Source organism: Camelina sativa, chromosome 14 (genome assembly GCF_000633955.1).
Source record: "Camelina sativa cultivar DH55 chromosome 14, Cs, whole genome shotgun sequence".
Lineage (NCBI taxonomy): Eukaryota > Viridiplantae > Streptophyta > Magnoliopsida > Brassicales > Brassicaceae > Camelina > Camelina sativa.
Genome location: NC_025698.1, coordinates 15,283,798 through 15,297,451, shown reverse-complemented (window position 1 = coordinate 15,297,451; position 13,654 = coordinate 15,283,798). Strand labels below are relative to the sequence as shown.

At 39.7% G+C, this 13,654-nt stretch overlaps 3 protein-coding genes across 3 annotated transcripts; all 3 read left to right on the top strand.

Moving 5' to 3' along the window:
- On the top strand, nt 4,635-7,536 carry LOC104741589. Its single transcript, XM_010462475.2, has 3 exons — nt 4,635-4,897; nt 6,157-6,681; nt 6,784-7,536. The coding sequence occupies exons 1-3, from the start codon at nt 4,780-4,782 to the stop codon at nt 7,371-7,373; spliced, it is 1,233 nt and encodes a 410-aa protein (XP_010460777.1). The 5' UTR covers nt 4,635-4,779; the 3' UTR covers nt 7,374-7,536.
- Nucleotides 8,793-10,787, top strand: LOC104741588 (60S ribosomal protein L18a-like protein). Its single transcript, XM_010462474.2, has 5 exons — nt 8,793-9,211; nt 9,318-9,371; nt 9,523-9,601; nt 10,253-10,367; nt 10,464-10,787. Exons 1-5 carry the CDS (start codon nt 9,028-9,030, stop codon nt 10,521-10,523), a joined length of 492 nt encoding a protein of 163 aa, XP_010460776.1. The 5' UTR covers nt 8,793-9,027; the 3' UTR covers nt 10,524-10,787.
- On the top strand, nt 11,102-12,525 carry LOC104741587 (60S ribosomal protein L18a-1). Its single transcript, XM_010462473.2, has 4 exons — nt 11,102-11,188; nt 11,277-11,392; nt 11,498-11,561; nt 11,978-12,525. The coding sequence occupies exons 1-4, from the start codon at nt 11,174-11,176 to the stop codon at nt 12,317-12,319; spliced, it is 537 nt and encodes a 178-aa protein (XP_010460775.1). The 5' UTR covers nt 11,102-11,173; the 3' UTR covers nt 12,320-12,525.

The window sequence follows — 13,654 nt, the reverse complement described above, 5'->3', positions numbered from 1 at the left end:
CAAGGAGGGAGATCTCAATACCTCTTACTTCCAAAAAATTTGTCAGGCTAGAGCAAGTTACAACACCATCCGGTCTTTCCTCCTGGAATCTGGTGACTTATTACTGGATCCATGTGAAATGAGCGACCACGCCATAGCTCACTTTACTTCAATCCTGTCGCCAAACCACTCTGTTTCACGTCCGCTCTGGTCTTCCCAGGAATGGTTACAATCATTAAACCCTTACCGCTGTTCTAGCGCCCACTCTCAAATGATGATATCCATTCCCACTCTTGAGGAGATAGCAAAGGTGATGATGAAGATCAATCCGAACAAAGCCCTGGGTCCCGATGGTCTCTCTTCCGGCTTTTACACATCCACCTGGGGAATCCTAGGCCCTGAAGTCACTGCAGCAGTCACCAACTTTTTCACACTTCCTTCTTGCCGGCTACCACAAACGCAGCTATCCTGACACTAGTCCCTAAACACCCTGGTGCTTCCAAGATTGTGGATTACCGTCCCATCTCCTGCCTCAACACGCTCTACAAAGTGATATCCAAGTTGCTAGTGGCCAGACTCAAACCTATCCTCCCTGATCTGATACTCCCTAACCAAACAGCATTTGTGCAGGACAGGCTTCTGCTGGAGAACACCATTTTAGCAGCTGAACTAGTCAATGGATATCATAAGGCTGCAGGTCCCAAGCGCCTAGTAATCAAGGTAGACATCGCCAAGGCTTTTGACATAATCTCATGGGACTTCCTGTTCAACTGTCTCAAGGGGATCTCTCTCCCTGACCAATACTTACGGTGGCTTCAAGCATGCGTCTGTACCACAAACTTCACCATCGGGTATAACAGAATGGTTCATGGCTACTTTAAGGGTAAGCGTGGACTCCGGCAAGGGGATCCATTGTCTCCTTACCTGTTTGTCATAGCAATGAACACCTTATCATTAATGCTGAACAAGGCAGCGGAGGAGGGAAAGTTTAAATACCATCATAACTGTGACCAGGCAAAGCTAACTCACCTTTGTTTCGCTGATGATCTTCTTATCTTCTCTGATGGCTCGCTCTCCTCGGTCCAAAATATCCTGCAGGTCCTTAAGGAGTTTGAGAACAGATCTGGTCTGGCCATTAGCCTCCACAAAACTTCCTTCTTTGCAGGCGGGCTATCTGAGCTAGAGATTGACACCATTAAACTCTCAACGGGTCTAACTCATGGCTGCTTACCAGTGCGCTACCTTGGAGTCCCTCTCTGCACCAAAAAATTGACACTACAAGACTGTGAGCCCCTTTTGCAGCAAGTGAAAGGAAAAATCAATAATTGGTGTTCTAAGCACTTATCTTTTGCAGGACGCCTGTTATTGATCAACACGGTTATTGCAGGACTATCTAACTTCTGGTGCTCCTCTTTCGTACTCCCCAAGAAGTGCATCTCCAAAATCCACTCTCTCTATAGTGCTTATCTCTGGAAAGGCTGTGCCGAGGGACATCACACTGCTCGTGTTGCCTGGGATACTGTCACCAAACCAAAAGACCAAGGAGGCCTAGGGATACGGGATCTTTTCTTCTGGAACAGAGCTTGCTCCATCAAGTTAATCTGGCTTCTTTTCTTCCGATCAGGGTCAGTGTGGGTTGTGTGGTTCAAACTCTATTTCCTCAAGGGTCCGGTGAACAAGTTCTGGACACTGAAGAAGCGCCAAAACTACTCCTGGATGGCGAATAAGCTACTCAAGTTCAGGGATGATGTTTATAGCTGGATAAAGTTAAGGGTGGGCAATGGTGTTACCTGTCGATTCTGGTCTGATAACTGGTCTCCATATGGGAAACTCTCTGACTATCTGTGCTCGGGAAGGGACACACGACTGGGGATCCCATCAACTGCAACACTCCAACAGCTCTTCCTTCGTGGTCAATGGTTGCTCCCTCATGCACGGACTGATAATCAGGTTTCTCTCCTAACCCACCTTACAACACTTACCTTAACAGATGAAGAGGATCGATTTGAATGGGAAGTAGAAGGCAAGGTGTATACACGATACTCAACTGGGCTGGTTTATGGTCTCCTTCGGTCTGCTTCCCCTCTTGTACCATGGGCTAAAGCAGTCTGGTTCGCCGACGGGATCCCGAAGCACAAGTTCCACACTTGGCTACTCACCTTAAACCGTTGTCCTACTCGCGATCGTCTCCTGGGATGGGGACTACAAACAGACCCACTTTGCCTTCTATGCGACGCTTCGCCTGAAAGCAGGGACCACCTGTTCTTCAACTGCACCTACGCCTTCGCTATCTGGACTCAAATCGCCACTAGATGCCGATGCCAACCCTACCCTTCCTGGGATACGACACTGGAACGCATGCAATCTTTAAGGGGACCGAATGCTTTGACTCGTCTAACGCTATTAGCCTGACAGTGTACATTGTATCTTTTTTGGGAGGAACGCAATCGTCGCCTACATCATCGTCAATTCCGATCAATTGACGCCCTGCTCCGACAGGTGGACNAGAAGGCAAGGTGTATACACGATACTCAACTGGGCTGGTTTATGGTCTCCTTCGGTCTGCTTCCCCTCTTGTACCATGGGCTAAAGCAGTCTGGTTCGCCGACGGGATCCCGAAGCACAAGTTCCACACTTGGCTACTCACCTTAAACCGTTGTCCTACTCGCGATCGTCTCCTGGGATGGGGACTACAAACAGACCCACTTTGCCTTCTATGCAACGCTTCACCTGAAAGCAGGGACCACCTGTTCTTCAACTGCACCTACGCCTTCGCTATCTGGACTCAAATCGCCACTAGATGCCGATGCCAACCCTACCCTTCCTGGGATACGACACTGGAACGCATGCAATCTTTAAGGGGACCGAAAGCTTTGACTCGTCTAACGCTATTAGCCTGGCAGTGTACATTGTATCTTCTTTGGGAGGAACGCAATCGTCGCCTACATCATCGTCAATTCCGATCAATTGACGCCCTGCTCCGACAGGTGGACTCTATCATACGTAACAAGATTACAAACATTAGGGAATCAAACCCTTCTTTATCATCGTCGATGTTCGATCTCTGGTTCTCAAGTTAAGACGTCGTACACCCTACGACGTTTCACTATTCCATCGGCTACAAACCCTATCTCTAGGTTCTTACTAAGTTCTTTTGACTATTGTGTTGTATTATTGGGCTCGCCTTTTACTAGGCTCCCTAATCTAAACTCTAAAGCGCTGTTGTAACATTTTATTTCTCTTTTGCATTTAAATAGAAAACCTCTTTCAAAAAAAAAATAATAATAATTAAGCTACAGTTATCTAAGATTTTCTTAGCCTTGTGTAAACGATGAATCTGCTTTATATAAAAGAAAAGTTTGCTAGTGTTTCAATATTATGATAGCTTTTCGAGACAAATTTAATACTAGAAAGTTCACAAAAAAAAAGAATGTGAAGAAACAATTCAGACACTTTAATTTAGGATGTCATTTAGATAGAATTAGCTCAAATCTTTTTGTTTTGTTTGTCAGCAAATAGAATTAGTTCAAATCTTTTAGATACCTTAAAAATCTATTACTAACAATTCACTCCACAGCCTAAAAGAAATACAGTTTTTACATTGTCAACAAAAAAAACTAAATTGTCAAAAAAAAAAAAAATACAGTTTTACCAAAGAAACACACACACAACTCTTTACTTTTCCTGCCTTTTTGTACCTCAATCTAAAATAGTGAAAAGCTGAAGATTATTAAAGAGAAATTTTGTTGTTGTCAAACTAATAATTCACTCCATGACCTTAAAGAAATAGAGTTGGATCAAAAGTAAAAAAGCAGCCGCTTTAATCTCACCTCTAACACACAGATCTAATAAGGGGAAAGGAAAAAAATATAGCATAGGTATAAAATTTATTCCATCGTGGCTAATCTAATTATGACAATTAAATATGTTTTGATTAACTTAGCAATGAAACGAGTGAAGTAGTCCTGGGCATTCAGGTATTCGGTTCGGTTTCGGATATATCCATTCGGTTCCGGTTAGTTTGGATATAAAGGTTTAGTATCCATTCGGTTAATTTACTATTTCAGTTCGGGTTCGGTTCGGTTTCGGTTATTTTTGGTTCGGTTCCGGATATCCGAAATGGTATAATATAAATTTTTAAAATATTATTTAAATAAAATTTGATTATATTTTAATAAATATATCTAAAAACTTCCTGATATTTGATTTATTTCAAATATTTTGGCCATGTTGCATACTCCAGTTTGTAGAGGTCTCAGGTTCGATTCTCGGCTAAAACATAATTTTAGTACGTGTTCGGTTTGATTCGGATAACCGAATGGATATCGGTTCGGTTCGGTTAATAACCGATATCCATGAATAATTAAAACACTATCCAATCGGTTATTGTCCACTATCCATACCCGAACTGGAACCAAAATTTTAGTTCGGTTTCGATTCGGTCCATTCGGTTCAGTTTATTTGCCCATGACTAGAGTGAAAGAAAGAAACATTTCTTACCCTATTCTTTTACTTTATTTTTTATTTTTTGTTATGCTTGCATGGAGTTTTGTCTAAATATCTGTAAACCGCTTTAAATATAGTGGAAAATTAAATGTGAAATTATAAAATAATTGGAAAAAAGAGGAAAAAATAAAGAGAGACAACGAGTGCGGAATCTTGGATAAAAGGACACTACCCTTCCCTGTCTTTGCTCGCTGCCCGAAAAGAACATACAGAAAAAACACTTTCACATTTCACACTTACAGAGAGAGAGAAGAGAGCAGTAGGTAGTAGTAAGGAAAAAGAAGGAGAGAGATAATGGCTATGAACTCCATATCTGGGTGCAGATTGGGTTCCATTTTCATGTTTTTGTTTAGTCTCTCCATCGCCGTCTTAGTCGCCATCGCCGAAGACAAGGCTCCGCTTGTCGAAGATGGTACGCTTTTCCCTGACTCCTTCTTTGTGATTTTTTTTTTCTTGAATCCTCAATGCCATCTATAAACCTTGGCTTATTAAGATTCGATTTTTTGAATCTCTTTCGTTCTGTTCCAAGAACAGAGGACGAAAAGAGATTTACTTTCATATTATTGATTTTTGGAAGAAAAAAAACTTATAATCAACACTGAGTTATATAACATTTTGTCTGGATTTAGAGAGTTTAGGTTTTAGGGGATTTCCCCCAATTTACTTTACTGTTCTGTTGCTTAGCTTTAGAATCTTAGATGCTTCTTTACTAATTAAGATTAGGAGTCAAATAGTTAGAACTTACGGTTAGTAGTATAAGCTGTACACAAGTTTCAGTCTATGTAGAAGATAAACAATGCTAATCAAACCAGTAAAATATTTGATTTAGCTATAAGTTCTCGTAATTAGAGGTAATTTGTCAAATTCAATTTAATGCGCCACAATAGAAAAGAATGTAAGCTTCTGGGGTTTATTTGTCAATTAAGTATAAAGTATGTTATTCGTGCTTTCGGCGGCGGCAAAATTAGAAAGGAAGCCCTGAGCTCAGCTTACATACAAGTTACAACTCCATTTACAGTTTAAACAAGCATGGTAGCAACTATTTTATTTTCTCTATGTTAATTTTTACCTTTTAAGATCTTAATAGTCAAAAATAAAAATAATTCAGGTAGAAGGATTCCCGCCAAATAAAAGGGTGATTTTGGGGTCTTATTAGTCTTACCGTCGTAGACTCGTAGTATTATAAAAACGACAAAGAGTACATGATAAAACGACATACAAGTGTCTGAAAACTTCTTTGTTTTTTCAACGTCTTTCAATTTTCAACACGCTTTCTTTTTTTTTCTTCTTTCCACCGAAAATACATTTGTCTCTACTTCCCCCCTATTGTAAGGGGCATTTGTAAGGTGTAAATTGGGACTGTAGAAGTGTAGACATAAACTTCTATTAAGTAATAGTCAAAATTATGGTCCCAGTCGAGTTTAGCTAGTAGAAGGTATGGTCCATATATATAAGACGTTACCCGCGTGTCTCCTACTTATTTTTGTTTATTTTTCTTCATGTTATCAAGTAAAATTAAAGTGTTATGTCGAATCAACAACTTATATGTTTGTTTGAGACAAGACAAAGAAATGTCTCTTTTCACACAGCTAGCCTTCTAACAAAACTAACGTGATATTTTGGCGTTTCCTATCCAAAAAAATCCTATGTAATTTTTTTTTTTAACTACAGGTTTGGTGATAAACGGTGACTTCGAAACATCACCGTCAAATGGATTCCCAGACGACGGAGTAACCGACGGACTATCCCAGATTCCGGGCTGGAAATTAAACGGCACGGTGGAGCTAATTAATTCCGGTCAAAAACAAGGAGGAATGATCCTGATCGTCCCACAAGGCAGACACGCCGTCCGATTAGGCAACGACGCAGAGATCAGCCAAGATCTAACGGTTGAGAAAGGTTTCGTCTACTCTGTCACGTTCAGCGCTGCCCGCACGTGCGCTCAACTCGAGTCAATTAATGTGTCGGTAGCGTCTGTGAACGCAGACGCGGACGATATGGGCGCGTCGCGTAACGTGGATTTGCAAACGCTTTATAACGTTCAGGGTTGGGATCCTTACGCGTGGGCGTTTGAAGCTGAAGAGGATCACGTACGTTTGGTTTTTAAGAATCCTGGTATGGAAGATGACCCCACTTGTGGTCCTATCATCGATGACATTGCTATTAAGAAGCTCTTTACTCCTGATAAACCCAAAGGTTACAACATCAACAACCCTGAGTTTCTCTATTTTTCCATTTTCGACCCCAAAGTTCTGAAATATGCTAATTTGATAATGATTTTTCAATTACATTTTGTAGATAACGCGGTGATCAATGGAGATTTTGAAGAAGGTCCATGGATGTTCAGGAACACGTCCCTTGGTGTACTGCTACCGACAAACCTCGACGAAGAGATATCTTCTCTTCCGGGTTGGACTGTTGAATCGAACCGGGCGGTCCGGTTTGTAGACTCGGATCACTTCTCAGTTCCGGGTGGTAAACGAGCCGTGGAGCTTCTCTCGGGCAAAGAAGGCATTATTTCTCAACTGGTCGAGACCAAGGCTGATAAGCCGTACTTATTGTCATTCTCGCTCGGCCACGCTGGTGATAAATGCAAGGAACCGTTGGCTATAATGGCTTTCGCAGGTGATCAGGCGCAGAACTATCATTACATGGCGCAAGCGAACTCGAGTTTCGAAAAGGTTGGTTTGAATTTCACGGCAAAGGCTGATCGAACCAGAGTTGCGTTCTATAGTGTTTATTACAATACGAGGACTGATGATATGAGCTCCTTGTGTGGACCCGTGATTGATGACGTTAGAGTTTGGTTCTCCGGGTCGAAGAGAGTCGGAGCTGGGTTCGGATTCTGGGTTTCGGTTTTATTTCTTCTGGCTATCGGTTTGTTTTAGTAGTATAATTCGATGATATTTAGCTGTTCCGGTTTTATTCTAGTGTACCAAGAAAACGGTATTGCAAAAACCAAGAATTCTGTATGGTTTTATTTATCCATTAAGGTTAAAGCAATTTCGAATGTATTTTTATCGTTTTAATGCAAAATCATGTTCGATCGAATGTATAATGAAAAATTGTCCGACGTCAATTTGAAACCGAACACATTTCGGTTTGGTTTGGTAAAAATAAATAGGTTTCTATAAATTTGTCCACTCCTATTAAACGGCGTCGGTGCGTTCAAAGGCTCCCTTAAGTACTCGAATCAGAATTTTATTGTTCCATTGCTTCTTTCTCGGCCGCCGGCCTCTCCGATTTCCGTATGCAATTCTTTATTACTCTTTTCTCCATTATTTGTTTCCTTGTTTTCATTAGATTTTGGGGTTGGATCTATGATGTAGTCTAATAGATATTAGCGTTGGGGTTTAATTTAATGTTTTTTTTCTTCTAATAATTCTGGGAATAGTAGATGATGAAGATGAGGAGATATAGCAGGTACTTAAGACCAGTATGATTGTCCTTGGAATGTTTCTTGGTGCAGCTTTGAACTAACGTTTTGGCTGTGCCAGAATCTTCCGGATACTCAGCCTGAATGACTTTGCAAATCAGCTTCTTTCTGATTCATTCATCTTNTTTTTTTTTTTTTTTTTTTTTTTTTTGATTGAGAAATCTCATTTTTGTATTTGGGAAAAACAAAAAAAAAAAGATTTCTTCATTGTTATGACTTATGAGGTAGCATCCTGTTTCAGGTTTGATATGTTCTTAGCGCAACTTTATTTTGAGCAGCCAGTGCTTTTTTTTTGATTGTGTGATTGATTTGGATTTGAGCTTTTTTTCTTTAGTCGAAGCTCAGTTAGTCTTTGTTCTTTAGGTGTTATCCTAGAAATACGACTTTGTAAAGAGGAATCAACCGAAGTTGCATCTTCGTGTTAATGGTAAACCTTTGTGGACGGAATTGTCAAACGAAGTTATTGAACCAGTTCACTAATAAGCAAAGAGCAAATCATCGTTTTTATCCCATTTGTAAAAGATATTTGTCAAGGATGCCAAACAAACATGATACTATGATTTTGTTGCTATTGGTTTGTTCTCATTTGGGCACAACTTTTTTTGGATATTAGAGACAAGAAATTGTTTGACCAAAAAAAGAGAGAGACAAGAGATGATTCAATAAACATATATTTTTGAGCATTCTTCGACCTTTTTTTTTTTTTCCAGAGATCATCTCTTACGACATAAATTGTAACTTTGCAACCAGAAAAATACAGTACACTCTTTCTATTCATTCACCTTTGGTCAGAAGAAACCAAGTGTTAAAAGGCTTTTTAGTAAGCCCATATTGAGAAAAATCGAAATTTGGGTGACCCGGTTTAAGACCCTTGGATCGCGAATCGGGTCAACAATACCGTGTCATTTGACTCTCCCTCTCTCCCTTTCCCTCGTCTCTACGTCGGTCGAGTCTCCTTCTTCTATTCGTCTTCCCATCGCCGATAGATTCGCCGTTACTCATCGGTAAACGCAGCGGAGGAGCTAGATTATTCTCTCTAGTCTCTGTGTCAAACCGGTGTGGAAGCGAATTTTATTTTCTTATTATTAATCTGATCTGTATCAAACATGGACGAAGAGGCAGCAAAACCTAGAGACTCCACCGTGAATCAGCAGCAGCAGCAACAATACTATTACGGAACGTTTCAAGGCGTTGCAAATTATCCTACTCCGACTGCTCCACCGCAATATCTACCGCCGTCGCAGCATCCGATTCCTACGTATCCTGGACATGCTTATCAGAATTTCCAAGGTTTTAAAACCCTCTCTCGTTCGATTTTGTATAATTACTATATGCATTTTTTTTGTTTTAAGGGGTTTTTGTTGTTATGTGATCGGTTCGTGATTGAAATGATTAGGTCCTCCTGGTGGTGGTTTTGTGAATTATGCTCAAGGGTTCCCAGTTGTTCCTGGTAAATTTAAATGTCCTTACCCTCAATTTTTTGTAGAAAAAATCTTATCTTTCTTATATGAATTTGTATGGAATATTACAGATTGTTCAGTAAAATCAGTTTCATTATGATCAGATAATGAGTAATTGATTCTGGTGTTTTGTTGTTTTAGATTATACGGTGGTTGAGGTGAGACCGATGATGAGAGAGCATGACCTTCCTTGCTGTGGCTTGGGCATGGGATGGTTTCTGTAAGCTTTTTTTCTTACTTGCCTTTTCATTTTGATTGATTTATCACACATTGTCTCGCAATACGAATTCCCGCCAAATTCATTTGGTTCTTCTGGTTGTGTATTTTCCATTTATGTTCTGATCAAAAGCTCAAAAGCTTAGGTTTGTGGATTTTTGGAAATTGGGTTTATGGTATGTAGGTTTTAGCACATATATCGCGTTTTTACAGTGTTATGTCAGTGTTCGTTGTGGAACTTGCCATATAGATTCCAGAACAGGTTCTCAATATTTCGATTGCGACTCTGATTGATTTGATTGAATATCTCTGTTACGTAACCTTTTGGAACTCTACTAACTGGGGATATTTTTCGTTTTGAAAATCATCTTCATACTCTTAAGAATCAATCTGTGGCTTGTGGCTTACTTCCATCCACTAATGTAAAGATTTACAAGAACACTTAGATAGCTAATATTAGAGAAATCCATGTGTTGATCATGTAATCTGGATACTGTGTTGAACACCTCCTGAAACGGAGATACAAGAGTAACGTGGCTTATATGATTCTATTGTTTCGCACTAACAAGAGAAAGCTAAAAGCATACATCTTATTACTTGAAACTTGTTCTAGATGCTAATTTTAATGGGTTTTTTTTTTGGTCTATGGTCCCAGGTTTATCATGGGTTTCTTGTTCGGTGGGATCCCGTGGTACCTCGGAGCTTTTATTATTCTAGTCACATCTGTTGATCATCGCGAGAAGGCTGGTTACGTTGCCTGCTCAATCGCAGTGAGTTCCTCTCTCTGTCCTTTTCATTACATTGGATAATTCATCAGAATGTCTCATAAATCTTCGTTTTTCCTTTTTTGGTCTGAAATCTTCCAGTCTGTTGTCTATTTCATCGGCGTCATGCTCGGGATGACTGGGGATGTTAACATCTGGTGAAGCTACTCCCCAAAACTGAACTCACATCACATCATGTATATATATATCTACATGTACACACGAAAATGTAGATATGTATCATTAGACCAGTTATCTGAAGATTTAGTGTGATTTACAAAAGGAAACATTTTGTAACACTGTGTCGAACTTATATATTGCTGAAATACGTATGTTGTTGGTTCCCTTGGTTCTTCATGTAATATATATTATGTGGTCTACTTTGACGATTGCTTTGCTACAAATAAAAGTTCCCATGAACCTGAACTCTATTATGTGATCAGGGGAATCATAAGAAACATACATACCTACGTCGTGGTGGAGAATAAAAAGACCAAATTACTAAATGATTTAAAGAAGGGAAAATTATTTGTAAAAATTGTAGAAAGGCAAAGTTAAAATTAAATCTACTGAATAACACAAGATTAAATCAAAAATTCAGTAAAATTGATAAATGATTTTGGAGGAGTACAGTATTTGACCAAATGGGGTGTGAAATTAGAAAGCCCAATGGGCTTTAGGATCCGGTACGAAAGTGTGAGATTAGGGTTTTAAAAATTCACCATCTCTAAAAACTAGGTCACATATATAAAAGCTGCAAGGAAGAGTGTTTCGCGTCTTCTGGAGGATTCAATCATCGGCGGAGAACGAAAATGGGAGTTTTCAGGGTAATGCCTCGTTGAGCTCTTGCGATTTATAGCGCATTTGGTATTCTAGATTCGGCGTAATCTGATCGGAATTTTTGTTATTTTGCAGCTTCACCAGTACCAGGTTGTCGGAAGAGCTCTCCCGACGGAGAAGGATGAGCAACCTAAGATTTACAGGATGAAGCTCTGGGCTACGAACGAGGTTCTTGCCAAGTCCAAGTTCTGGTTAGTTTCATAATATTTTCATATTCATCCTTGATTTCAGGATTAAAATGTATTTCAAACTTTGAGTTAAGGATTGTTTCTGTATGTGTTTGGATGATGATTCAGGTACTTCTTGAGGAGGCAAAAGAAGGTGAAGAAGAGTAATGGACAGATGCTAGCCATCAACGAGGTTATACTTCGTTTGCTCTATTCTTTGATATGTGAATTATGGTGTAAGGATCTGTATTGATTTGCGTTTGGTATTGATTGTTGTTGATATGCCCTCAGTAACATTGAACATTTCTTGACATTTTGTTCATCTCTGTTTTTTTTTTCTTGTTTAGAGTTTAGTTTATCATCATGATTTGTTTCCATCAACTGATCCCATTGATTGTGTTTATAAATTCATCTGAAATTATCTTCAAAACATGTTTTATTAGTTTGTTTTTAGTTTGATGGTGTGAATTGTTTGTGACTTTGACATAATGTAATCGAAGTACCATCTCCATGTTGATATGTCATTCCTTTTTAGGGTGTAGTATGTTTGGCTACTTCTTTATTATGATTCGTCTGCTGATGCATTATAAAACTAATTGTTTGTGACAGATCTTTGAGAAGAACCCAACAACGATCAAGAACTTTGGAATCTGGCTGAGATACCAGAGTCGTACAGGTTACCATAACATGTACAAAGAGTTCCGTGACACAACTTTGAACGGAGCAGTGGAGCAAATGTACACCGAGATGGCATCAAGGCACAGAGTCAGGTTCCCTTGCATTCAGATCATCAAGACAGCTACAGTCCAAGCCAACCTCTGCAAGAGAGAGAGCACTAAACAGTTTCACAACAGCAAGATCAAGTTCCCTTTGGTCTTCAGGAAGGTTAGACCTCCCACCAGAAAGCTCAAGACCACCTACAAGGCTTCCAGGCCTAACTTGTTCATGTAGAATCTCTCTCTCTTTTATCATAAGGTAATTTGACTATTTCATACTTTTTTCGAGGGATCAAAGTTGCTGGTATTGTCATTTTAAAATTTTGTGGGTAGAATCTTGAAGTATTATTATGCATTATCTTGGTTTTGATTCTGGATTTTCTTGTTTTATCTTTTATTAGTTTTTGCACTCTTGAGACTTTAAAGAATTCAAATTTTCTTGATTTTCTTGTTCTTAATTCCTCTTTTCTGCATCGAGTTTGTTGACAACATCTCTTAATCTGATTGATCATACATGGTATGACAAAAACTGAGTAACTTGCTATCATATTTAATACACGATTAATACAGAGATCCTTCTTATATCTACTACTAAAAAAAGAATCTATACAACAAGAGTAAAACAATCCACATGAGTTTAAACTGACAAAGAAAAGAACTCGCATAAACTAAAACCCTCAAAAAAGAGTGCAACTGGCGCATCCCCTATGAAGTGTGTGAACAATTCGAAGATGTATGAGACTAACCCGGTGAACCAAACTAAATGAACAATTCGGAGTGATCCCTATCTTGGCTAAAAGGCTAAAACAAATCAGAAGATAAACCCAAACCATATGGGATTCTTAAATAACAAAACTTCATTTGCTCGTACAGTTTGGGATGTTTAAATCTCTTCCCGAGACATCTCTTTGACTAATTTTATAACTAGCCGTGGTGGCTATGGATTCCGGTGTAGCTAGCCGGACTCTTCTCGCCTTTCTCCCTTTTCAGTGTTGGTGTTGTTCCAGTCCTTGGCCTTGCAACGAAGCTTCTGTTTCTTCGTGTTGTTCTCGGTCTCTCCTTCAACGGTTTTCTCCTGCTTCTGGTCCTAGAGAGTGAAGGACTTTGGATTTGTGGCACAAGTAAAGGCTTCATTGGCGTCAATTTGCTTTGCATTTGTTGCTTTGGTTGTTCGTGTGGCTGTTAGGCTTGTCGTGGTTGGGTTCCCGGTTCTCCGGTTAACGGCGAGTCTCCTCTGCTTTGTGGGAAGACATTGGTGACAGTGGCGTCTTCCGTAGTTGCTAGTTTGTGGCTATGCGTCAGGTTCCCTTTTTCTCTGTTCCAGTGGTTCGTTGTTGGTGTTTTTCATTACGTGTAACAGTTTTAGAGGTAGCGTCAATCCCAGGTGGAATTTTCATGAGAAGAATAGAGGCGGCGCTTTGGTCTACATGGCATTGCTTATCCGTGGGAGATGGTTCTTGTCGTTTGCGATAGGAATGGTGACTGGAGGTGGTTTCTTTGGTTGCCCACAGATGCTCTTGGAACCGTCGGATTTGTGAATAAGTCCGCTGTTGCTATTGCGTTTTTGTGT